This window comes from Haliotis cracherodii, unplaced genomic scaffold (assembly GCF_022045235.1).
Source record: "Haliotis cracherodii isolate W230 unplaced genomic scaffold, xgHalCrac1.p SCAF_6, whole genome shotgun sequence".
Classification (NCBI taxonomy): domain Eukaryota; kingdom Metazoa; phylum Mollusca; class Gastropoda; order Lepetellida; family Haliotidae; genus Haliotis; species Haliotis cracherodii.
Genome location: NW_027266319.1, coordinates 5,170,041 through 5,196,798, shown reverse-complemented (window position 1 = coordinate 5,196,798; position 26,758 = coordinate 5,170,041). Strand labels below are relative to the sequence as shown.

The 26,758-nt window shown below is 42.0% G+C and overlaps 2 protein-coding genes across 2 annotated transcripts; one reads left to right on the top strand and one right to left on the bottom strand.

The window, feature by feature from the left end:
• Positions 1-1,343: 1,343 nt before the first annotated feature.
• Positions 1,344-5,497, bottom strand: LOC139445414 (uncharacterized). Its single transcript, XM_071226555.1, has 2 exons — positions 5,159-5,497; positions 1,344-2,175 (listed from the first exon to the last, which is right to left on the bottom strand). Exon 2 carries the CDS (start codon positions 2,160-2,162, stop codon positions 1,473-1,475), a length of 690 nt encoding a protein of 229 aa, XP_071082656.1. The 5' UTR covers positions 2,163-2,175; positions 5,159-5,497; the 3' UTR covers positions 1,344-1,472.
• A 4,520-nt stretch (positions 5,498-10,017) lies between these two features.
• On the top strand, positions 10,018-25,505 carry LOC139445397 (1-deoxyxylulose-5-phosphate synthase YajO-like). The gene is made up of 8 exons (XM_071226537.1): positions 10,018-10,190; positions 14,661-14,803; positions 15,487-15,640; positions 18,947-19,120; positions 19,867-19,964; positions 22,328-22,500; positions 23,809-23,948; positions 24,529-25,505. The coding sequence occupies exons 1-8, from the start codon at positions 10,083-10,085 to the stop codon at positions 24,652-24,654; spliced, it is 1,116 nt and encodes a 371-aa protein (XP_071082638.1). The 5' UTR covers positions 10,018-10,082; the 3' UTR covers positions 24,655-25,505.
• Positions 25,506-26,758: the final 1,253 nt, after the last annotated feature.

Here is a 26,758-nt window from a genome sequence, read left to right as displayed (position 1 = left end):
AACCAGGATTTGAATCCACAATCATAGGTTTCTGGGGTGGCCAGGGGACACAACTCTGCACAGCATCATGGTGCCTTAGATGACTGGGCCACCCGTGCATCCCCCAATATGAAGGCAGCACCAGCTTTCGAATTTCAGCTTAATTCCTGCACATGTGTAATCTCTACTGAGTAATGATCTCTCTGAGGTGTCTGATGCATATCCTATAAGGTGAGGTGAGGTGAAATTGGGTTTAACCTTGCGTCCAAGATTATTGCACTTCTATAGCGACGTGGATGCACGTGTATGTGTGTGTGTGGCTGCTTGTACTAGTCCGGACTGATGCCAATTTATTGTGCTAGCTCACTGAGATACCATGCCGCAGTTTAACATGAATACCCCACTCAGACACAGTGTCATGACTCCCGAGCTGACCAGTCTTTGTTTTAGCCCCTTAATGTTGAGCGCCAGACAGGGTAACAACAAGTACCACCTTCCCCTCTCCGGGCGGACGCTCTACCACTAGACCACGGAGACAATACCAAGGAGGCCCCTGAATTACCATTAACAGTTAATTACAGCTGGATGTATCAAATGTTTTTGTTCGTTACTTTATACTAACTTAAGGTCAAGATATTTGCCCTTGTATTATTATGATATCCCAGCATGCACAAGTTTGTATTGTTACTCTCAACAAATGACAGCATTTTATTTCAGCTGGCACTTGAAAAAATGTTTCAACTTTGTAAATTAAAAATCACAAAGTATCTAATATTATCAAATCCTCTGTACTATAGGCCTCCTGGCCAGGCTTGTAATGCAAAAAATAGCAGCTGCAAGAAACATGGTCACATGGAAACTCTTCTGTTAATTTTTTTTCCAAAACACAGATATCACAGATGCTTGTTCGAATGCTATGCTCATCTATACCCAGAATTTAAATTTAGTGAGCGAGTATGGCTTTACGAGTATTAGCAATATTCCAGCAATGTCACAGCAGGGGGCACCAGAAATGGGCTTCACACATTGTACCCACCCGAGAATTTACAAGCCTCTACAGTGATTTGGTGATCAGAAAGTTCATCTGAGGCAGAATCCGATCCAGGTCTCCTCATACCTTCACACAGTAAATCTGAGTACATGATGTGATATTAATGCGATTGGTGTTAATGCATGACCTTACAAGAATCAACATCATTGGTTTCAGGCACTAATAGAGTAAGACTTGAGTGAGAGAGTACGGTTTTACGCCGCTTTTAGCAATATTCAAGCAATATCACGGCGGGGGACACCAGAAATGGGCTTCACACTTTGTACCCATGTCGGGAATCGAACTCGGGTCTTTGGCGTGACAAGCGAACGCTTAAACCACTAGGCTACCCCACCGCCCAGTAACTATTGAAGCTAAATGTACCATTTATATCATATGGAGATATTGCTACATGTTTGGACTTTCAAAGGCTCCTTTGTCATAAAAAAATACTCCAACATAGTTACTGGTTCACCACCATGATATTATGTCTCGACCAGCCCTTAATGATTTCTTCATCTTTAGGGCAGGTTTGTCGGAACACATCTGTATTTTCTCCCTTCCTGATATACTCAAGAAGTGCCACACAGTCCTCGGGGATTTGAAACCCTTGAAAATACTTCCCTGCTACCTGCACATGTCGCAACTTTGGCAGCACAGAGCAGTCCAGTTCACAGATCCTGTCGCACACCAGAAACGGCCCTTCACAATCTGCACACTTCAAGAAGTCATCTAATGCCCTCAGCTCCCTCTCCAGGTCTTCCTTCAGCTTGGGTATAGACGCTGGGTCGGAATTCTTTAGCAAAGCAGCCAATTTCCCGAACACTCCGCTTGAGGCCTGTACCGCTGGACCACTGTAGTTCTGATGCAGATCTGGAGATGCGAAATTGTCGTGTATGTAACTTGTGATAGCGCCAGAGTCTGCGATCACTTTATTCTTTTCGTGGTCTACAAGTACTGGAACTTTTCCCTCTGGGTTCAGTTTCAGAAACTCTTCTGTTTTGTTGGTGATGTCTATGGGAATAACTGTGACCAGTTCGGCTGGAATCTTCAGCTGCGTGTACATGTTTGCACGTTGTGAGAATGGACAATCGCCAATACTTATCCCATCACTTCCTGCCTTTACGTACATCTCGAATCTTGTTTTACTCATTGTGCTGAAAACTCTGTAATAACAAAACAGAACTTTCATTAAATCATGACATAAACTAACTAAAGGTAATGCTACAGATCCGTGAATAGAATATCTTCAACGTTGTTTATTATTAACATGGAAGGATGTTCATTCTATTCACCACAAAATAGGGGAAACCAGGACACATTGGGTTGGTTGGTTGGTTTGTTGTTTCACGCCGCACTCAGCAATATTCCAGCTATATGACGGCAGTCTGTAAATAATTTGAATCTGGACCAGACAATCCAGTGACTGATATCATGATCATCGATCCACGCAATTGGCGAGCCTCAACACCCGATCCCATTAGTCGCCTTTTATGACAAGCATTCCTTTTAAGGCAAGCATGGGTTGCTGAAGACCTATTCTACCCCGGAATCTTCACAGGTCGGGCACATTGGGACATGGTATGCGTTTGGACATGGGGCACATTGAGACATGGTATGCATTGGTCTATTGGGACTTGGGTACAGTGGAATATGGGATACATTTGGACATAGGGTACAGTGGGACATGGGGTCGGTGGGACATAGGGAACATTGGGACATGTGACACATTGGGACATGCATGGGTCCTTTGGGACTGGCATACATTGGAACATGGGGTACAGTGGGAAATTGGGCACATTGGACCATGAGGTAATGAGGCACATTGGGACATGGAGTACAGTGGGACATGAGACACATTAGACACATTGGGACATGCATGAGTCTTTTGGGACTGGGATACAGTGGGACATGGGCTACAGTGGGACAGATGGGGTACAGTGGGACAACATGTTTATTCATATATATATATATAAATTAGCCAAGCTTCAACACAGGAAGTGACATCACGAAAACCATTCAATATTTTATTGCGGAACTTTGTATATGTATCAAACACATGCTGAACTGATGTCTTTTCTTGTTTTGGTATTTGTGAAAAATATATTTTTGTATGTTTCCATGGCAACAAACCGGACTTTAACTCAAATACACAAACATTCGTTTCTGGAGCCTAACTCGGAAACTGTTTGATATGTTATTATGAAACTTTGTATATGCATCAAACACATGCAAAACTGATGTTTTGGTCAATTTTTATTACGTTTGAATTGCACATGAACTGTATTACTTTTGTGTTTTCTTGTGACACATAAAAAGGAACATGTTAGGTGTCCCAATCAGCCCACCAGGTGTCCCAGTCAGCCCACCACGTGTCCCAGTCAGCCCTCCACGTGTCCCAATCAGCCCTCCACGTGTCCCAATCAGCCCTCCATGTGTCCCAATGAACCCCAAGGCAGGGTAGGTTAAATGGGACATCAAATTGATAAATTCAACTCTTCAATTTTTCAGGTTTTTATCAGATTCGCATGCATTCGCTATGAAAAAGTTTGGCATAACAGATTATAATGAACATGCACTTGGTCAAGTTTTTATTTCTGATAGAATATAAGAAAAATAGTATAAGGTCCCAATGTGTCCCGGTCTCCCCCGCTATACAGGCCTCAATTTGCGACTAAAATGGTCGGCAATGCGACCTAAATTTCAATTTGTCTACTGTCTGAAATTCAGAGGTAGCCAAATGACTACCTTGAAAAATATCTTGTGGCAACTAAATTCTATTGCTACACTTATGTAGACACAAAAATAAACATGTCTGCTACTAACTGTACTCGCAAATAATTCCTCCTAAAGTCAACAATCAACCGAAATGCATAAATATTGATGAAATTAGTATTATATTTTAGTTGATGGTTTATTGGATAAGCAAGGATATACCTATATAATCTTGTAACATAAATAGCATCGTTGTTCGAGTCACAAATAACAATACTCAAGCACTAGTGCTATGACTTGTACATGTAATAGTTATTTGATAAAAGATAATTTTAAATGCCTTTTGCTACCTACAATATTGGCTTGTCTTCTTGATTTTACCACTGGCTACCTGGAAAAAAATACTTGCAGCCATATATAGCTACTTGGTAAAAATTTAAACTTTGAGGCCTGCTATTTTATGTAGTGGCTGTTGAGATAAAGCTGTAATACTGGTGACAGTGGTGAAAAACAAACTCTAATCAAACTATAGTGTTTGGAAATCACTATGCATCAATAATATTTGTGAGGCAAATGACAGATAATTTTGGACTTTTCTCCAAACAGACTCTCGATCTGATATCCCATTGCCCCATATTTCACATTGCTACTGGACTGCCTCCGTGGTTTATTTGTTGAGCTACCACCTGGAGAGCGGAAGGTCTTGGGTTCGATCTCTGGCTGCATCATACCAAAAGGCATAAAACATGGTACTTGTTGTAACCCTGACTGGAGCTTGGCATTAAGGGGCTAAAACAAGGAGTGGTCGTCTCAGAGTCAGTATACAGTGCCTGAGTTCATGTTAAACTGATGCATGGTATTCAAGTGGGCTAGCACTATAAAATCAGCATTAGTCAGGATTATTACAAGCAGCCACACACACAAAGTGCATGCACGTCTCTATATATGTGCAATAATATTGGATGTGCGGTAAATCCCCATTTCACCTCACATTGCTATTGACATCTGTTCAAGTTAGTCAGCCTCATCCAGACATTTGGCAGGGAAGTCAGGACGGATAAGTTTCCATTCGAAGTGATAACTGTGCTCAATAAAATATTGTTCCCAACACAGCTGGCACACATTGGTCCACGTTCTGTGAAGATCCGGGGTAGAATAGATCTTCAGCAACCCATGCTTGCCGTAAAAGGTGACTGTGCTTGTCGTAAGAGGTGACTTTTAGGATCGGGTGGTCAGGCTTGCTGACTTGGTTGATGCATGTCATCGTATCCAAATAGCGTAGATGGATGCTCATGATGTCAGTCACTGGATTGTCTGGTCCAGACTTGATTATTTACAGACCGCTGTCATATAGCTGGAATATTAATGAGTGCCTCTGTAAACAACAAACAAACAAACAAAACCTAGGACCTCGACCCATCCTCAGCACATTACCTGTGTTAAGTTATTGAAACTTCTCTCATCGTCAAAGACTCCACCGTAGAACGGCGTCGTTGCACAAAACAACCATAGCGCTACGACTGTCGTAAGTCTATGTTAAGGTATGGGAGTAGCGATCGCCTTAGCGCTAAGATCAGCAAAATGCCGTTAGGCTTGTGGCCTTCGGTGACGAGAACCTAGTGTACATTTGCCATGATTTGGCGGAGTTGCACTTGCTGTAAGTCGGGGTTCTGCCACTGTTATCTGCCATCTACAGGCGTGTCACTACCTCGTCATGCAGACCTATCAGTGACATGTGACAGCTACATCGCGCCCATATCCATGTCTACACTATCACAGTCACCCAAAACCTCTTACCTCAGGACTTGTCGAACCTGTCTAGCAAGGGACATTCCCTGAGCTCGAATCAAGGGAGGAGTTGTTTTTTTATGAAAGAATATAAACTCTTTTACACAGGTTGGGATCGATGAAATTAACTCTATGAGAGAAAATCACATAATGTCTTTTAAATAAATTATTAAACAACTAACACTGTTTAAATGATGCTATCGGTTTAAATTGTGAACTATGTGTTTTTAAGGTTACAGATACCTCCCTCACTAACAGTCCCTAGAGTTACGTCCCTCTATGTGTTGAGAAACCAAGCTCCTTCCCAGCGCGTGACACCTTCGTTACTCGCTCCGCGAACGGGCTATCGCTGTGAGGAGCTTGTAGAGAAACGTCCATAAAATGTTTTCAGCAGCGTGTACAGCGTTTCGGAGACTTTATACCGGTGAGGTGAGGCACGGACTGCTTATACAAGTCCGTGGATGAGGTGAAATGGCGTTTAACGTCGTGTCCAAGAGTATTGCACTTATATAGCGACGTGCATGCACGTGTGTGTTCGGACAGATGCTCATTTAAGTGCTAGATACCGAAATACCATGCCGCAGTTTAACATGAAGACCCCAGGCAGACACAGTATACTGACTCCGAGCCGACCAGTCCTTGTTTTAGAACCTCAATGCCGAGCGCCAGGCAGGGCAACAAGTACCATCTTTTAGCGTCTTTTGGTCTGACGCGGCCTGGGATCGAACCCCGGACCTTCAGCTAACCGGGCGGACGCTCTACCACTAGACCACAGAGGCGGTCCTTTTGGGGGTAAATTGGCTCTGAGCGTACATTATGAATGGAAATTGGCCACAAACCTTTTCATTGACACATTTAATTATTCGTATGTAAATAATCAACCTGTTTTTGAATAAAATACAAGATGATCTATCGCTTTTGATCTGTTTAAGTGTACGGAACAACAGGGCTATTATGTCCGATAACAAACATCAACATCAAGAATAATAAAACGAGCCTGTTTTGCTCGTATATTGTCTTCACACTAAATACAAATTTTAAAATGATAAAAGTTAAAGGATTATAAACATTCTTTTCTCACAGTTCCACGTAAAGCAGAATAAAGGACATCAGATCTAATTTTTTTTATCCTAATTAATTTTATAATTTTCTGCTGCCTAATACATCAAGTTCTAACACTCTTTTTGACATATCTACGTTCAGGCTTTCGTTAAGTACTGTGCCAATACCTATAAAACGTAAAAGCAAGAGCATAACCAGATACATCTACTGCGCACTTCATGTAGTTTGTAAATTAATCCATCTATTTTTGAAATCATTCAGGATGTTAATAAGATGTACAAGCTTTAAAAATATTTACTCGTATCTTAATAATGATGATTCCCTGAATAGAATCCGACCTTGGCTATATCGGACAAGTCCATTTTATGAACAGGGGGTTACATTTGGTATTTCATACATATTCTCACAATCATCAGGTCGACCCTATCTCCCAATACCGATTGTCATATCTTTCCCACTTTTGGATGCGATCGTTCCGCCACTGCTTTTAACTGCGTTGCGCAGCTAAATCTATGGGGAACAACTCACTAGACACTTCCCTCTCAAATATAACGTCGTCCAATATACGACGTCATGAAGTTGCGAGCATATGTTTGAATCTCCAAAAACGATGTCATGATAGAACAATGTTTTATTGTCAAATAAACCACGCTTCGTTGTTCATTGTTCTTTGGGATTTATCACGTAGCTATTTTATATTTTATGATAAACAACTCCCATTCGTCGTATATTTCTTAAGTATAACACATACAGTTACTCTCTTCAGTTTCAGCAAGGAGACAACATGCGTCCAAGAATAGAAGCTGTATATTTTTTTACATCTGGTCGCCGCGACAGCTCTATTTCCCTCTATTGGAGATGTTGCTTGGCTGTTTGTTGTTTAGCTTTATTTGTTTGTAGTTGTTTAACTCCCTACTCAGCAATATAACAGCTATATGACGGCGGCCTGTTAATAATCGAGTCTGGACCAGGCAATCCAGTGATTGACATCATGAGCAGCGATCTGCGCAACTGGAATACGATGACATGCACAAACCAAGTCAGCGAGCCTTACCACACGATCCCGTTAGTCGCGTCTTACGACAAGCATGGGTTGCTGAAGACCTATTCTCTACCCGGATCTTCACTGGTCTGTTTGTTGTTGTTTTACGCCACACTAAGCAATATTCAAGGTATATGACAGCGGTCTGTAAATAATCGAGTCTGGACCAGACAATACAGTGATTGACATCGATCTGCGCAATTGGGGTACGAAGACATGCATATACTAGGGAGCCTGACCACCCGATCCCGTTAGTCGCCTCTTAGCATTTTTGATTTGCTGTTTTACGAATTCCTTTATCAAAACCTGATACAAACAAACAAACAAACCAAAAAACCCACCACCACCACCACCAACAACAAAACAAACAAAAACAAACAACAACAACCCCGATACAACTGTGTAGTAGGGGGTGGACTTAATACACGCCTACATGGAGTTTTGATGTTTTCTCCTTATATCATAGACATTACCGTGAGCACGTAACACCGGAAATACCATGTCAACAACTCCGTACTGAAGTACGCATTTTAATCCTGTTGTTACACTGTCTGGTTATAAAACGTGTTCATTTTATATCTGGACTTATGTTTGTAATCTATTCTAACAATATTCAAAATATCCTTCGAAGATCCGGCATAGAGTAGGTCTTCAGCAACCCATGCTTGCCGTAAAAGGCGACTATGCTTGTCGTTAGAGGCGACTAACGGGATCGGGTGGTCAGGCCCGCAGACTTGGTAGAAGCATGTCATCAATTCCAATTGCGTGGATCGATGCTCATGATGTCAATCACTGGATTATCTGGTCCAGACTCGATTATTTACAGACCGCCGTCATATTGCTGGAATATTGCTGGGTGCGGCGTAAAACACCAAACCAACCAACCAAAATGACCTTCAATATTGACGTCTTGAAACAAAACTTTGCTGACAGAGAATAGATACATATATAATAAATGCCATGCCTTGACTCTATAAAATTCATATTAATTTTGTTGTAGTATGACTATTATGTGTCAACCTATTTCACTATCTAAATATAGCAAGTATGCGGGACGCCCTTAACGGTGACACACCAAACTGTTCCACACGTGAAGAATATCCGACAATATTACAACGTGCTTCGCTAATGGTGATTATTATTTCAAATATGCTGTAGCTATAGTAAACGGTGCAACTAAAATAACAAGATATTGAAGTGTGTATCACGGGCTGGCTGTTTGGGATATCTGTCCTTCAAACACAGGAATCCATCACTGGGTCCACGACACTTTATCTGTGACGTAATAAACACAGCATCTATACAATCATGATGGTAACGAGACATACATGGCCAGGCAGCATCCCAGAGGCGTCAGAGAGCCAACCTGCCTAGCCGCTGTCCGAGGGTCAAGTCTCGACTGACAGAAAGTATTCTTTAACCAGTCAAATCACTGACCTACGGAAGCCTTTTAGGGCCATTTGTTTTTAAAAAAAATTTCGATACTAACTTGAAATTTCAAGGTACTAAGTTGAAATTTCAAGATACTTAGTTGAAATTTCAACTTAGTATCTTGAAATTTTAAACTTATTATCTAGAAATTTCAACTTAGTATCTTGAAATTTCAAGAAAGTGTCGAAAAAATTAAAAAAAACCAAATGGCCCTAAAAGGCTTACGTACTGACCAGAGACTATCGAATACGATACCTCTCTTGTCAGCCTGCAGTATCCCGCACCTCACCCACCATGTTCAGCTTCAGTGGCCAACCGGCCATTCTCTAGTGTTAATTATGAGCCACTGACCTGCACATGACTCTGTGCTGCTGGCCATAGTTGTTATAACCCAGCTGCTGTTATAAATTGTATTGTATGTATGTATCTGTATTGTATCTATATTTACGGTACATGGGGGTGTTCTCACTGTGCCGTCAGCTATTGTTTAGGGTAATTTAGCTCATCTGCCATTTAACAATACAAGGATCACACGCTGTGAGTAATATTTCTTGTCGACAGAATGGCTTGTTTTCACTATATAAATATTAACAAACATGGGGCTTCTTCGTTAATTAATAATCGCGATCTCTACGGAAGCCTTTTAGGGCCATTTGGTTTTTTAATTTTTTTCGATACTAAGTTGAAATTTCAAGATACTAAGTTGAAATTTCAAGATGCTAAGTTCAAAGTTTCAACTTATTATCTTGAAATTTCAACTTCTGTATCCTGAAAGTATCTTCAAATTTCAACTTAGTTTCTTGACATTTCAACTTAGTATCTTGAAATTTCAAGATAGTATCGAAAAATGAAAAAAGAATGGCCCTAAAAGGCTTCCGTAGATCTCTCTGCTCATCCATATTTCGTTATCTTCTCCTTTAGCGGATATAAAAGAGTTGACTCCTTTCCCAATACACTTTGTACTCTAGTTTTCTGACAGCTGAACGTGTGCTGCGTTACGTTATTTTTATTTTTTGTCTTCAACCATAGTTCGTGATGGCGGCGGTACCAGAAGAATCCAAAGTGGTTTACAACTTTCTTGGCAAGTCTGGACTAAAAGTGGCAAATTTATGCCTTGGAACAATGACCTTTGGAGATAACAATGTATGTAAACCTATTATATGCTACATGTTAAAATATTGTATTATTTTACCTGTACTGATAGCTTGTTAGAATTAAAATAATCCATTTATTTTCAGTTTAGTAGATTTTGATACCCACATTTCAGCATAGAGAAATTGAAATAATGATGCACGTGTGTGTATCATGGTTTTGATTTTTTTAACAGGAGTGGTCGTAGTAACGAAGACATCCTTGCATTACACCTGATTACAGCAAACGAGATAGTGTAGTACTTTTGCGGCAGGTCAAGGCTATCGAGGCTATCAGGGCCCAGATGCACTTCAGCGGTATAAATACGCACTATGTGATATATGCATGCACGGGGTGTGATGCATTCGTGACTAATGTGTTATTCCGGGACAAGCCGAATAGCGACTCGTGCCCATCTCATGGCAATTTTTGCACCGGGTTCCGTCTTCGCGCAAACGGACATACCTAAAGCAATTGTCAACTCTTTCGTAATGGTTCGCATATATTTCCTTATATATTATATATATATTTCAGATGCAATTTAAAGCACATCTGGACATGCGAAATTATACAGTATGATTGAACACATTTAAATTTGTCTTGGGTATATTTTTAGATGCAAGACATATGTAAAATCAAAAACTATTTGCGAGGGATTCTTTGACGAACAACTTGAAATCATACGCACATTCTGACTGGTTTGTCGTATTTTCGCACATAACATTCATCGATAGGGGGACGAGTCTTCATGCAGGTTACGGAAAGGGGCGAGTGGTCACGAATGGGTGTGATGCACCGGAAATATGCCAGTTGAAGGAAACGCCTACCCCATGCGAATACACATTGATATAAGATTAAAAGGTAGAGACTGATGGTCCATAGGTCATTGTTTGGATGTGGGTGTGGGTGGGGAGGTTGGTGGGTGTGGTTTTGGCTGTAGAGACTGTAGAGATGTGTGTGTGTGTGTGTGTGTGTGTGTGAGGCTGTGGAGGCTGTGGATGTGTGTGTGCGTTTAGGGAGGTTGGTGGGTGTGGTTTGTGTTGTGCTCGGATGGGAACAAGAGGGTTGGCAGTAATATAGAACAGAGTATTCTGACAGTCGCTGATTCCGAACATACACTGCAGAAATGTATACTTTCACTGCACACAGGAAAACCAGCAAAGAACATTAACTTCGTTTTATTTTAAAAAACCCCGCACAGCTAGATTTACCCCGCAGATGATGAAACAAATCGGCCTCTAAACAAATCCATGTGACAGATTATAGATTACCTAGCTGGGTCAAGGTCAATCAGCTTTTAATATGTCAGTGTCGTCTCGAAGGCTGGCGGCTGTATTCATCATCATGATTAAGCCACCTGACCTATATTGTTATCATCCGAGATAACAGGTGCATGTTTGCTTGCCAAAACAGCCTGAAGACTTCACGGTTAACGTCCAAGACATATCGCCTTATCCGTACTTCGAGACATGAATTGTACTTTGGTGAAGAGTCACTGAAGACTCGTGAAGATCCGGGATAGAATGTGTCTTCAGCAACCCATGCTTGCCGTAAAAGCCGACTATGCTTATCGTAAGAGGCGACTAAATAGGATCGGGTGGTCAGGCTCGCTGACTTGGACTTGTTATTGTATCTTAATTGTGTGGATCGATGCTCATGATGTCAATGTAACAACAAAAAATAACAACCCAATAACCTTAGTGAAACGAGTAAAAACAAAGTCAGGGTGAATCACACAGATTCGAATCCACGATCATAGGTTTCGGGCACGTCTGGGGCGGTCGGGTAGCCTAGTGGTTAAAGCGTTCTCCCGTCACGCCGAACACCCGGGTTCGATTTCCCGACATGTGTACAATGTGTGAAGCCCATTTTCTGGTTCCCCTCGCTGTGTAAAACCATGCTCACTCGGGCACGTCTGTTATTGTGAGCCACGTTGGCTTTATCGTTGCATGTACGGAGGAATTCGAAAATGTGGGGGTCTTACAATTAAATCCTGTTTACTCGAACTCCGTGTACTCAATATATTGTTCAATCCATTTATGTATACTGGTGAAATATCGGCGTTCCGCTTGTCTCGAATAACGGATATCTCGACATTTGGGAATTCGAGTTGACGTTATTACACTATACTTCACGGTAATCAACTCAGCCCTTTATAAGGGCTTAAGATTCGTTTGGGGGCACGGGTGGCCGAGTTCCCATAATTCGCTGAGAAGAGTTGCGTCCCTTGGGTATGCCAGAAACCCATGATCGTGGATTCGAATCCCGGTGTGTCCCAATCATGGTTCTAGGTTTGTCAGCTCGACACACTCGTGTGATTCACTGACGTGGAAGGCGTTTGAGATTGCATCACTTTGTACTTTCCTCCTACATCAAGCTGACGCGCCGTGATATAACTGGAATACCACACAAAGTGGCTCTAAAACACCTTGCTCACTCACTCATGAAGATTCGTTTACAAGGGGAGACAAGCCAATAGGCATCGTTGGTAAGTGATATATTTAGTGCAGCTTAGCCTAATCCCTACTGGAAATATATGAATCATTGAAGGTTTTATGAAACGGTTGAGAATATTCAGAAATGTTAAAAATGCGGCTTTTTGTTAGCTGGAGGTCACTCGCTGAACTTTGGATATCGGTCGTGGTCTTCTAGCAAGGACGATGCTGATTCGAGATATTTTTGAAATATGAAAGAAATATTAGAATATAGATATCATTCTTATTTTTATATTTTAAACTGTTTGAAAAGGTCAGTATTTATTAATACCATCAAAGAAATACAAATTTATACTCGTCTAATGTCCACCGACTTTTGGAACATTCTAGGGAACAAAGAAATGTAAAACTTGCTAATTTATTTCACTGGCGGCCCGGATGGCTAGTGGTTTAAATCTGCGCATTTCAATGCCTAGGTTCCGCGGGGCCGGGGGCGATCAGGTAGCCTAGTGGTTAAAGCGTTCGGTCGTCACGTCGAAGACCCGGGTTCGATTCTCGACATGGGTACAATGTCTGAAGCCCATTCCTGGTGTCTCCCGCCTTGTTATTGCTGGAATATTGCTAAAAGCGGCGTAAAACCATGCTCACTCCGCGGGGCCGCACGCAACAGAAGCCTAACCATGTCCCTGTTGTTAAGCCTGGAAATCGTGTCAAGGATATATCAGCGGTGGCCCAGAAGCGATATTGCAAATAAGAATTTAAGAAGATGTATAGACCAATCCTATACAACGTTCCTATACGACACTTGTCTGTTGGATAACAACAACTACCATCTTTTAACGTCTTTTGGTATGACGCGGCCGGGGATCGAACCCCGGACCGTTCGCTCTCCGGGCGGACGCTTTACCACTAGACCACGGAGGCGGTCCTTGTCTGTTGAAAATAAGGACATGTACGTTAACCTAAACATCAGTTATAATGGCATGAAGGCGAATTCTAAACGCCATGATTATATACAACAACTGAGTGAATATCATTAATGAGGGGAAGTGAGGTGAAATGGGGTTTAACGTCACGTCCAAGATTATTGCACTTACTGCGACGTGCATGCACGTGTGTGTCGACTGATGCCGATTAATAGTGCTAGCTCCTTAGTCCCTTAACGCCGAGCGCCAGAAGGGTAACAACAAGTATTTTGGTATGACGCGGCCAGGGATCGAACCCCTGACCTTCCGCTCTCCGGGCGGACGCTCTACCACTAGACCACGTAGGCGGTCTATATCATTAATGGAATAGAACTTAATTCACCTGTCAGTTAAAACTCGTGCGAACTTAGTTTCCTCTTCGTTAACTCGCCCGTCATCTTTAATCCTCTATTGTACTACCAGATGAACACGCTTCATGGGTTTGCCTATCTTTAACAGACTGAGGTGAGACTTGCTGTGTTGTTTTAAAAGTCGAAAGGTCTTATTTAAATTGAATGTCTCTGAATAGTCTTTGTTTACTCCAACCCTGCATAGAAGCCTTTAGCATCCAGTAACTGGAGTGGAGTCTTGAGTCCCTGGTGAAGCTGATCTTTCAATCTCTCCAGACGGTTTTCAGACTCTCTGTAGACTCTCTTGCGGTTGAGCGCAGCTGCTCCAAAATCAATCAATCTATGTACTCGATTACTCAGGAGGTGTTTTCTAATTTACTACACTCTATATAGAGGTGTGTGGCAAATGGGACGTGTAACTAATGGGAGTCAACCACCCCGTAATTTGGTTCATGTCAACTTAATCTTTTAAGTGGACGCACTTCCTTGTATATCGTCCGAACTGTTATAGAACCCTAAGGTGTGTGTGTGTGTGTTAGTTGGAGTGGAATAGTTAATGTGCAGATGTTGTCTTTCATTATCCAAACTGGCAAGTTTCCTGGAGACAGGCAATGTCTGCAACATGCGTCAGTTTGGGCTTACCTCCCACTTTAAGCTACATCACCTTGATAGAACCTAAACAACTGTTTCAAGTATCCGTACCAACATCCCCCAACTCTTCTTCCGCTTCAGCTCGGCATGTGGGGTCAGACAAGCGAAGAGTTAGCTCACCAGATCCTTGACAGATACGTGGAATGGGGCGGCAACTTCATCGACACCGCAGACGCCTACTCCAGCGGCAAGTCGGAGTCGATACTGGGCAGCTGGATCAAGAAGTTAGTAGACTGTTGAGGGGGTTTCTGTGATACAGTTTGAGCAGGAAATCGCATTTGCAAGTTACTAGAATGTAGGTGACACCCAAATTGGCATTACTGAAAAGCCTGCTGGTAAAGGAAAGACCCGTGTCGTGACGATTGGATTGCTCTTTTTTGTTAGCCCAAACAGAAATCCCAGAAATCCATACAACGCAGGTGTACTTTCTCAGTGGGTATGGTCACAAGGTGCCCAGTACCTCATACCAGTACCTCATACCAGTATCTCATGCATGTCGACTAACAGGAGTATCGGGTGGTCAGGGTCCTTCACTTAGTTGTGTCATTGTGTAATCGTTCCCGATGTATCAACAGATATACATATACTGTCACTCACACACTCATTCACTCAAAACGAACACAATCAATCAATCCTACCACCCACCTAATATTCACTCACTCACCAAACCCATCCCAACTCACTCACTCACCAAACCCACCCCGACTCGCTCACTCACTCACAAACCCACCCCGCTTCACTCACTCATCCAACCTACCCCCGACTCACCCACTTACTCACTCACTCTCTCACTCACTGACTCACTCACCCACCTACCCACTCACTCATTCACCAAACCCACCCCGACTCACTCACTCACTAAACCCACCCCCGTCTCACTCATTCACTCACTCACTCACTGTTTCAGACAAGAGAGGGAGAGGTTTGTGATCGCCACCAAAGTGAGGTTCCCCGTGTCTGCAAGCAACCCGAACAGTGTTGGTCTAAGTCGACGCCACATCGTGGAAAGCATCCAGACCAGTCTTGAGAGGCTTCAGACCGACTACGTGGATCTGTACCAGGTGAGACGGTGTCAGGTATATGTCCAGTCAACTTCGGAGGAAACAAAGTCAGATTAACTGAATCTACGAACCGAACCGTAATCGCCATAATGAAAAACGTCATTATTAATGGGAACACGGGGATAATTGTTTTTACGCCGCTTTTAGCAATATTCCAGCAATATCACGGCGGGGGACACCAGAAATAGGCTTCACACATTGTACCCATGTCGGGAATCGGGAGAACGCTTTAACCACTAGGCTACCCGACCGCCCCAGACGTTCCCGAAACCTACGCCGCACTCAGACAATCCGGTGATTGACAAAATGAGTATCGATCCACACAATTAGGATACGATGACATGCATCAACCAAGTCAGCGAGCCTGACCATGACACTAACAACACCTAAATTCTTGAGCAAAACGCTCATTTCGACGACGATAAACACGTTGTCTTCCATCTCGCTGGTGAAGAAGAAATCGTGATTCATCGCTAAACCATGTTCGTCTCCAGTTTCTCAAATTCCAATTCCAAGGCTGTAACGTAGGGCACCAACCACTATCGATGGATCTGTTGCAAAACAGGGACGATATCTGGCCTTGTGGGTCAGATTCCAGCCTCGCGAAGATGGTTCCTGACAGTCGGGTCCGATTTCCTCCTCAAACCAGGAATGCGTCCTGCAGTCTCCGTAGCTGTGGCATTGCGGTCGGTTCTCGGACGGTCTGCAGTAGAATTGAACAACTTGTATCGGCCCCAAAGGCAGCAAATGGTGTCGTGGTGGACGTTGAAGTGGCGTGCAACAGAAGACTGCGATTCCCCTCTTTGGATACGTCCTGTGGCGATGTTCCGATCGGCAACGCTGAGTCTCGGCAATTTCGAACTTAAAAAATGTTGACAATTGAATGAAAGATTATTGGCTAATGCTTGCCTTTTTATAGCCACTACGACGAGTTACAAATACCATAACTTGCACGTACATTTATCTTTACTGTTTTCCTCCATGACATTTTAGAACAAATCTGAAAACAATGCCGTCCAAGACATTGCAAATCGACATGCATTGTCGAATATCAGGCCACCAACATTTTCCAATAACATATATCCAATTTAAATACCACCTTTTTTGTGTAGTCAGGTTCAATGAACTACATACTACCTGTGCGTTTCTTATTATCAAAGGTCACTAAAAACCTGTGTGAAATAAACATTTAATGTACATAATCACTAAAAATTTAAGGGGTGCTCCTTCAATCTGAATCTTGTCACATTGGGAACTAGGACTGGGCCGTGTCCAAATCTATTGTTTCAGCTCAGGCAGTAACTATTTTGATACATGTATCAACGGAAGTTGACTGAAGCATTATATTTACTCAAACATATCAAAGTCAAAAGGAATGTGTGCATCGTCAGACAGAAATGCGAACATTAGCGACTTGTTGTGTAACCACTGAGCTATAGTGTGTTTTTGTCATTAAACAATGTATCGCATGACAAACCACGGGTCCGGGTAGTCTTCTGGGTACCCGGGTCCTACTCATGACCCACCCAACCCGAGTACCCGAGTTACCCGTCCTAGCCCTATTGGGAACACGAGCATAGCCTGTAAAGAACGTTGCCTTAAAAACGTATCACAAAATTCCCCACAATTCACAATCCAGCTGTTTCACATATTGGTTTCTCCTTGAACTGCAGATGACAAGCATGGATGAAGTTTTCCTTAAGTTTGTCGTGTGGGATAATGGTGTACAAATATGAAAAATCAACTTTTTGTTTTGAACTTGGTTCTTTAATGATATTGCTGAAATTCAAGTAAATCGTTTGAGCTTTTGAGAATCCACTGTGCGGGCAGCGAAGGTCAGGAACTAATTTCCCGCAGAGTGAAGGTTACTGATGACCCTGGCGTCTGAGGCGGCACAGTGCGCCGTATTGATTTACAGCACTTGGGAAAGCTAGAAAACCTGTGATCGTTGGTGCGAAACTTGGTTTAAATCGATTTGTGTCCAGGTTTGTCAGCACCATACATACATGCTAACTCACTCGCACACTCACTCTCTTCGGGGTTGACCCGTGAAGATTCCGGGGTAGAATAGGTCTTCAGCAACCCATGCTTGCCGTAAAAGGTGACTATGCTTGTCGTAAAAGGCGACTAACGGGATCGGGTGGTCAGGCTCGCTGACTTGGTTGATACATGTCATCGATCCCAATTGCGTGGATCGATGCTCATAATATCAATCACTGGATTGTATGGTCCAGACTTGATTATATACAGACGCCGTCATATAGCTGGAATATTGCTGAGTGCGGCGTTAAACAACAAACCAACCAACCAAATCTCTTCGGAGTTGATTCTATATGAATGATTAATTTCCAGATTCATAGCCCAGAAAAGCATTTTAAAGAGGCGGTGTGGACACTGTTGTAGTTCCATGTACCTCTGAATGCCTATATTTTAAACATAATGGAAATTGCAATAGCCAACGAACCAAGTTAAATGTTTTGAATTATTTCTTGAAATTAGTTGAAATACACGTGGCAATAATTAAAGTTGCACCTTTGTATTTGAGCAAATTCTTTGGATTTTCTGGACATAACCATTTCTGGTCTTAACCATCAACATCTAAATATGTATTTTTAAAATTAGATATAAGATTGTTTGATACGAAGCCAATTACATCTTCATAATAGTAACAACGCGTGTGGTCTGACGTTGATTAATTAATAATTTGCATACTCGTATACGCAAGGGGCCGACATATGGTTCTCAGTAGGAAGTGACAACTTGGGGGACGATGGCTTGCGGTATATACAGTTTTACTTTATACATGTAGATATATACATACAAAACCTAGCACCTAGCCTAACCCCAGCTAGGCTAAGGGTAAGACCTTTCTTTTCTCCTCTCCTTCTCTCAATCTCTCTGGACCAAGGCGTATATAGCCAAGGTCAGCTGACATTTAGTAAGTAATAAATATAAATGTAAACAGTAATTCATCAGTGACATACTTGCACATCTCGTTCAAGATGGCAGACGGTCGATGTACACAAAAATGGGGATTACTAATTAGGATTAGCATCTTTTAAATAACAGCAATTGTTTCAAGGCATATAGATGTCATGAGCCCTTGCAATTAAATGTTCTTCAGACAATGGGTGTCGTAAATCAGTCGCTATGACAACTGTATTTGGAAATACACTGTAAATATAAACAGAACATAAACATAATTGTAGGTGTACCCATCATGGTGCTGTAACATTACGAGCGATGTAAAGCGCGAGAGTGCACCTTCTGAGGCGTAGTTATGACGTTGCAGTTGTGACGTTGCAGATGCACCTTTGGGACGACGCCACCCCCGTGGAGGAGACTGTGCGGACGCTAGATGACCTCGTCCGTTGTGGCAAGGTCCGGTACATTGGGGCCAGCAACATGCTGGGCTGGCAGATGCAGCGCCTGGTCGACCTCACCCAGATGATGGGGACAAGCCCCTTCATCAGTTTACAGGTAGGTGCCATGCCACCACAGGCATAGGTGCTGGATCAAATAGTTCTATGATAGATGGGGCATGGTTGGCTCTGTTGTTAGGGGCTCCTTCGTTTGCCGTGCTGAGTTGCAGTTCTTAGTCAGGATCCGCTGGCCCTGGTTGTGTCAGTTTAATATTGTAGAAAACTCCAGAGTGACGTTTATATCTTTGGTGAACCTTGGGTACTGTGTTGACAAACCCGAAAAAATAATTGGTGGAAATCTAGGATTTGAACCCATGCCTCCGGATCCCGAAAGCTAAGGAACACTGATCAGCCGAAGGGGCAACCGTGCCAACCAATTCCAAGAATTGATTGTTTGATTGAGTATGGTTTTACGCCGCTTTTAGCAATATTCCAGCAATATCACGGCGGGGGATACCAGAAATGGGCTTCACACATTACACCCATGTCGGGAATCGAACCCGGGTCTTCGGCGTGACGAGCGAACGCTTCAACAGCAAGGCTACCCGACCGCCCCTAATTCCAAGAAGATACAATTGATGTTGTTTAATGGGCACTCGCCTCTGGCTAATTGCAGTCTCAGTACGGTTGATCAACGTTGAAAACCTGCTTTGTTAACTGGAAGTTTTGTTTAAAATACACTCATGCCAAAGTTTCAAGACCAAGACATCGAGACCTAAACTGAACATGGGCACAGAGTCCCACTTTAATTAAAACATGTACTAGTTTAAATTGATAAAATAAAATAATTTCTGTGTTCTACAGCAACAATACAGTCTGGTGAGCCGGGACTCAGAGCTCGAGGCTTTCCAAGTGTGTAAGGCCAACGGTATGGGTGTTCTGCCATGGAGTCCCTTAAAGGCGTAAGTTGCTCGAACGGCGCATTATTCAGGAGACACGATGACCTAAGTGTAAGCGAACTGTGTAGATAACATACAATAATGCCTAGAAGCCCATTTCCCTTACACGCATAGACATCCTCTGTATCGCCAGGACTCGCCAGCTTTTCAGTAACCTTACACTGACCCCTGGAGCCTTTCCCGTGGTTCTCGCTTTCTCAAATTGCCCGCCTTTGTTTTCTATTTGCCAGTTTTACTGGCTATGCTACTAGGTCTAGAGGACTAATCAGAATGCGAGTTACACACCAGCCTCAATGTTGGTGAGTGAGTGAGTGAGTGAGTGAGTGAGTATGGTTTTACGCCGCTTTTAGAAATATTCCAGCAATATCACGGCGGGGGACACCAGAAATGGACTTCACACATTGTACCCATGTCGGGAACCCGGGTCTTCGGCTTGACGTGCGAACGATTTAACCACTAGGCTACCCGACCGCTCATCCGCAATGTTGGGTTGGCCAGTCCCATTGATTATGATCGTGTTCGCGAGGAATTCAACATTGAAAAACGGACTGACACACACAAATATCTTATTGTTGAAAAGAATGTCTTCATATCTATTTAGAACAATGCTAGTGCCAATATTTTGGTATTAGGTATATATGTATACATGCTATTTTGTCAAATATTTTCAAAACCTCATTGATCTATTTTGGTATTATATACACAAAGAAAAAGTAAAGCACACCCCTATTTCTGAACCATGACAAATGGCAAACATCATGGCATGGGATGACTGACCACAGGAGCTGGGCGATACCAATGTCATCGGATAGAACAAAAATTTGATAACAAAAAAAGAATATGTTGGTGAGTTGTGATTGGAATTTACTTACAAAAACATCATGGTAACACAGGTACTGTTTTTGAACTTAGGCAATACTTAAAAAAATATGTAGGTGCAGGATTAGGTAAACGAGTTACGTTTGATGTTTCATGTGAACAAGTTCCTTAAAGTCTCTACTTGACATGACACGTGAAACAGATCAGTAGCGGGTATAACCGCCGCGTGCCCGGTTGACGCATTCCACCCTACGTCTCATGCCTCCAGTCAGACGTTGGATCTGTTGATAGGTCAACAACAACAACCACTCCTGATGCAATGCTGCTTCCAATTGGCGTAAATCTTGTACAGGAGGATCTCGTGCCTGTATATATATCATACATGTTCAAGGGGGTTCAAATCTGGGCTCATTGCAATCCGTTATTGCACTGGCCCTCGTGTAATCCACGACTGCAAGCGAACGGTGAGGCCTGGCATTGTCATCCATGTACTGAGGTCGAGTAGCAAGAGGGTGGTTGTCAAAATGAGGAACGACGACTGGCCTCAAAACGTCCCGGATGTACTAAGCCCCTGTTAAGTTGACCCTTATGGTGACCAAATCCAACCTGCAATCATGAGAGATACACCCAAAACCATCACCGAGCCACCGCCGTATGCAACCGTAGGTTTAATGTTCCTCGGGGTGTAGGCCGTGTTCCGGCCGTTTCTAACGTTTGGATATACTGCTTTTAGAGATACTCGAGGGTAGCATGCTGCACCGGCATACCATGCATGGCACGTGAGCTTTTGTGACGCATGACTGATTACATCATCTCGAGAAACCATTCTTGCCGTAATTATATCTTTCATGACTGTTACAAATATTGGGACCAAATAATAATGAGATATATTAGGTTGTGCTTAACGTTTTTCTTTGTGTACATATAAATGCAATACTATTGAATATTATCAAAAAGCTCTTAAATGTTTTGGTATTGTATTTAAAGTTGATACTATCAAATACAAAAAAATATACAACTTTCAAATGTGTTTTAAAGCTGTTTTGATATTGTACATAAATGCAATACTATCAAATCTTTTCAAAAGCTCTTTAAATATGTTTAGTATTTAAATTTGATAGTATCAAATACAAAACACAAATAGTATATTTTGGTATTGTTGTACTTCAAAGAACTTTAAAAAGCTGTTTTAAATATTTAGGGATTAAACATAAATACAATACAACACAATAAGTTCAAAACTCGTTCAAACATTTACGTATAAGATATAACTAATGTACAATCAAATATTTTCAAAGCTCGTTTGCATACTTTGATATTGAATACATGACACTTTTCGTAGCTCTGGAACGTCATGAAAAAGAACCAAAGAAGCTGCTATCCATAAAAAAGTGTCATGTACTCGTGTTCTTCCAACTTATAAATGCCTATCAAAGACCTCATCTTTTGGTATTGTATATAAATGTGATATAATCAACTGTTATTCTGTTAAATACTTTCAAAAGCTCGTTTCAATAATGTGATGTCTTTCGGATGTCTATTTTCAGAGGTCTACTGACGGGCAAGTACAAGCGTGATTCTCGTCCCAAGGAAGGCAGAATAGGCTGGGCTGCGGAGAAGGGATTGGCTGCCCAGGCATGGCCCGCGTGGGACTCTCTTCTCGCTGATGACCAAATTTGGAACACCCTGGACACGTTGGAGGATATTGCGAAGAAGCATGGTGATCACACGCGACAATTATAACTGAACATAGATCTTTATCGTCATACTTCAATTAACACGACAATAATTCTGTCCTAGAATTTAGAATCCTGAAAGGGTTATGTACATGCTAGTGTCAGTGTCATGGCATGTTAAATATTTCATGCACTTGAACTTTTCGGAGAATGTGGAGACTCCCCAACACTGCAGCCTTCTACATTACCCAGATTGTCAGAAGGACTGTATTCCTGGTAGAAAGCCCGGGTACTCTCCCAATGTCAGTCAACAGATTGGGTGAGTGAGTTGGGTTTAACGCCGCTTTTAATAATATTCAAGTTATATCGCGGCGTGTCAGCTTAATGTGGGAGGAAAGCCCGAAGTGATGCAGGTCTCAGACGTTTACCACCTCGGTGAAACCCACGCGCACGGGTATGGTGCTGACAAACCTAGAAACATGATCGGGGCGAACCGGGATTCGAACCCACAATCATAGGTTTCTGGCGTGCCCAAGGGACGCAACTCTGCACAGCGAATCGCGGCGCCTTAGACGACTGGGCAACCCGTGCCCCCCAACAGATTGGGAGGTACCAAACCTAAGTCACTGAGAACAATAGGGAGTCGGACAACTTGGTACTTGTGATGCAAGCGTGACATTTCGAAAGTGAGGTCCGCATATTTGGCATGTTTTTCCTGAATTTTGTCAATCACTTTGGTGTCAAAAGGGACAGAAAATTCAATAATATAAACGATTTCATTGGATTTAGCCAAAAGGACAAAATCAGGTTTGTTGGCCTGGATACGCCTGAGGCTGTTTACGGGCATATTCCAAAGGTTTTTGTATTGCTCATTTTCCATCACGCCCTATACATATCATTTTCCATCACGCCCTATACATATTCTGGGTGACCCGTGAAGATTCCGGGGGTAGAATAGGTCTTCAGCAACCCATGCTTGCCTTAAAAGGCGACTATGCTTGTCGTAAAAGGCGACTAACGGGATCGGGTGGTCAGGCTCGCTGACTTGGTTGATGAATGTCATCGTATCCCAATTGCGTGGATAGATGCTTATGATATCAATCACTGGATTGTCTGGTCCAGACTCGATTATTTACAGACCCCGTCATATAGCTGGAATATTGCCGAGTGCGGCGTTAAACAACAAACCAGCTAACCAACATATTCTGGGTCGTACTATTATCATTATTATTTACAGATTAAAATAAATAATGCAGAAAAGAGGGTTTGGGTATGATGATGATGATGATGATGATGATGTAGTAATGATATTATTAATAATGATTAGGATATTTTTGTATGTTAAATTCCAGGCAAGTCTATTGCCCAGGTGTCTCTTCGGTGGGTTCTCCAGAAGGACATCGTGCCGTCGGTTCTCATAGGGACAACCAAGACGAGCCAGCTGGACGACAACATGGGCGCCGCTAACGGATGGAAACTGTCACCCGAGGACGTACGTACATGTTCCAGCCGATTTCTGTCTCAAGAGACATGTATCCGAAGTATAACAGCCCAAAACGTCTATGGGTCATTCGTACATATCTATCTGTCTCAGACTCAAATAGCCGACTCTCCACTGGATGATGAGCTTACATTTGAAATTGTCATCATACATAAAGGTAGACACAGTATCACCGGCTATGTGTAACAAAAACACAGGGAACTATATAAAGTTTACTAAAATATTTGTTTGCTTTACGAGATACAAAATTCAATATGACGTACTTACTTCAAGTCTTCCAACCTTTTAGTATGACTCCAAGACTATTTTTATTTTTGGATGATTATGGTTTAACAATGCCCGGCCACTGAGTATTATCAACAATCAATTTAAATGCAATTTGAAACACCATTAATCCGAATGGTAATATCCGAAACGGGCCTTTGAATATGTCGTTCTCAACAGGACATGACATCGGGATATGAATGAATAAGTGAGTATGGGTTTATGCCACTTAACACTATGAAAAGTTGACATACACAAAGCCATGTGACTCTCCTTTCTGATGTTGTGAAATTTCCTTCTTTTGCAGATGGCAGCCCTTGATGCAGTTTCGGCGCCCAAGCTTCCTTATCCATACGAGTTCAACACTCGTCTGAACAAAGCCCGAAGCAACCCGTTCGTTCCAACGTACGCCGTACAGAACAGTTCAGGGTAGTCATTCTTCTACCCGGGACAATCAACTAGCAATATAAGGCTGCTTTACAATAAAGAAAATATTTTGCTGTAGAACAAAGAAAATATGAAAAGCAAGGAAAACGGCTGATATATTTTCAGAAACAAGATCACATAGCTAAAACCAAATAACCATGACCAAATATGATTCTTGATTTGAATCAATTCGAGTGTCTTAAGCGATGTTAAAACATACATGGCCAGACAGAAATGTACGATTGTAATAGTTAAGGGGCGTTGCATTTGAACGGGATATTTGGATCGGATTTACATCTTGTTAGAATCACAAGGAATGCGTCCACATGACAAGTAGTTATGACGACCAAGACCCTTATATGTTATGTTAGTAAGTTGGGGTTGACGCTTAACTTTATTCTGGTAATTTACAAACCGTCGGTATTTTATGCGGTGGGAAAAGCCACTCTCCAGGTAAACTGATGGGCAAAAGAAAATATACAACTGAACATTACATTCGACCAAAACAGTACAAGTGTCACCAAAACGAACTGGGCTGAACAGAGACGCTCAACTTTGATCATCCGATAATCCGTCTCAAACACATCACCATCGAATAATCATTTCTTGTCTGTCTCATTTTTGTCACCATCAAACTTGGGTGTATACTTTCTTTCGCCCGAAAGTTAAGCTGTATGTTTGTTTGCAGTCACCATGCAGATCTACCTAGTAACATCTGTTCCGAGAACGAGGGATTTTCAGAAAAACAAATCATTGCCAACTTTAGTAGTCAGAACTATCTTTCTTGCAACATTTTTTTAATTGTTTATTTGCTGTTTAACGCCACACCCGGCTATGTGACGGCGGTCTGTAAATAATCGATTCTAGACCAGACAATCCAGTGATTGCCATCATGAGTATCGATCCACGGAATTAGAATACGATGACAAGCATCAACCAAGTCAGCGAGCCTGACCACCCGATCCCATTGGTTGCCTCGTACGACAGCCAAGTCACCTAGAATGGGTTGCTGAGGACCTACTCTAACCCCCGATCATCACGGGCACGCGCGCTTGCGTGCGTGAGTGCGTGCGTGTGTTAAGGATATATACCATGAAACATTCAATTACCTGTATGGTGAAGCTTCAGGTGAAGTTTGTTGAACTATCAAGCACCAAATATATATATATATATATATATATATATATATATATATATATATATATATATATATATATACTGGGAAATGGGCCTGTTTCTTCAAACTACAGTTGGTAAGTGCTGAATTTAAATCTTCAGTGGATGTCAACGTCGATCAACAAACTCTCCAAGAAGCAGTACCCGCATAGATCATGGTTTTGCTTGTCGTAGGTGGCGACTAACGGGACCGGACGGTCATGCTCACTGACTTTGTTGATGCATGTCATCATATCCCACATAAGTAGAACGAAGCTCATGATGACAATCACTAGATTGTCTGGTCCTTACTCGATTATTTACAGACCGCCTTCATACAGCTGAAAATATTGCGGAGTGCGACCTTAAACAACAAACAAACAAAACAACATACTAAAGCAGTACATGAACAGAATTTATCTCATATGGTCTGGCCATGAGGCCTATAGTACAGGGGTTGGGATACTATTAGATACATTGTGAAAAAACGCTTCAATTTACATTGGTTTTTGGAATTTCTAAGTTTAAACATTTTTTTCAAGCTAGCTGAAATGAAATGCTGTCGTCATTTGTTGAGAGTAACAATACAAACTTTTGCATGCTAGGATATCATAATAATTCAAAGGCAAAAATATCTTGACCTTAAGTTAGTATAAGCTGGACATAAAACTAGTGCATGGTATTCATCATCTAAGTCTTCTTTACAATAATTGCATAGACTGTCAGCAAAGTCAAGGTGACTAGAATTCTATATTTTTGTATTCGATGATAGATATTTTTCAGGTTGTAGTAGGGATTTGTAGATGCGGTATAAATATAGCCTTGGTGAATTAGATATACAATCTGACCATTCTTTCATAAACAAATCTCCTTAAAAATAAAACATCACAGTCCCCGCCCGATGGCATCATATATTTCCAAAGCAATAACTAAACAATGTATATTTTACAAATAAA

Excerpts from the sequence above, each read along its gene's own strand:
- LOC139445414 (XM_071226555.1), bottom strand. The coding sequence starts at position 2,162 with ATGAGTAAAACAAGATTCGAGATGTACGTAAAGGCAGGAAGTGATGGG.
- LOC139445397 (XM_071226537.1), top strand. The coding sequence starts at position 10,083 with ATGGCGGCGGTACCAGAAGAATCCAAAGTGGTTTACAACTTTCTTGGC. Across the intron at positions 14,804-15,486 it reads CTGGGCAGCTGGATCAAGAA|ACAAGAGAGGGAGAGGTTTG; the intron begins GTTAGTAGACTG and ends TCACTGTTTCAG. Across the intron at positions 22,501-23,808 it reads GGATATTGCGAAGAAGCATG|GCAAGTCTATTGCCCAGGTG; the intron begins GTGATCACACGC and ends GTTAAATTCCAG.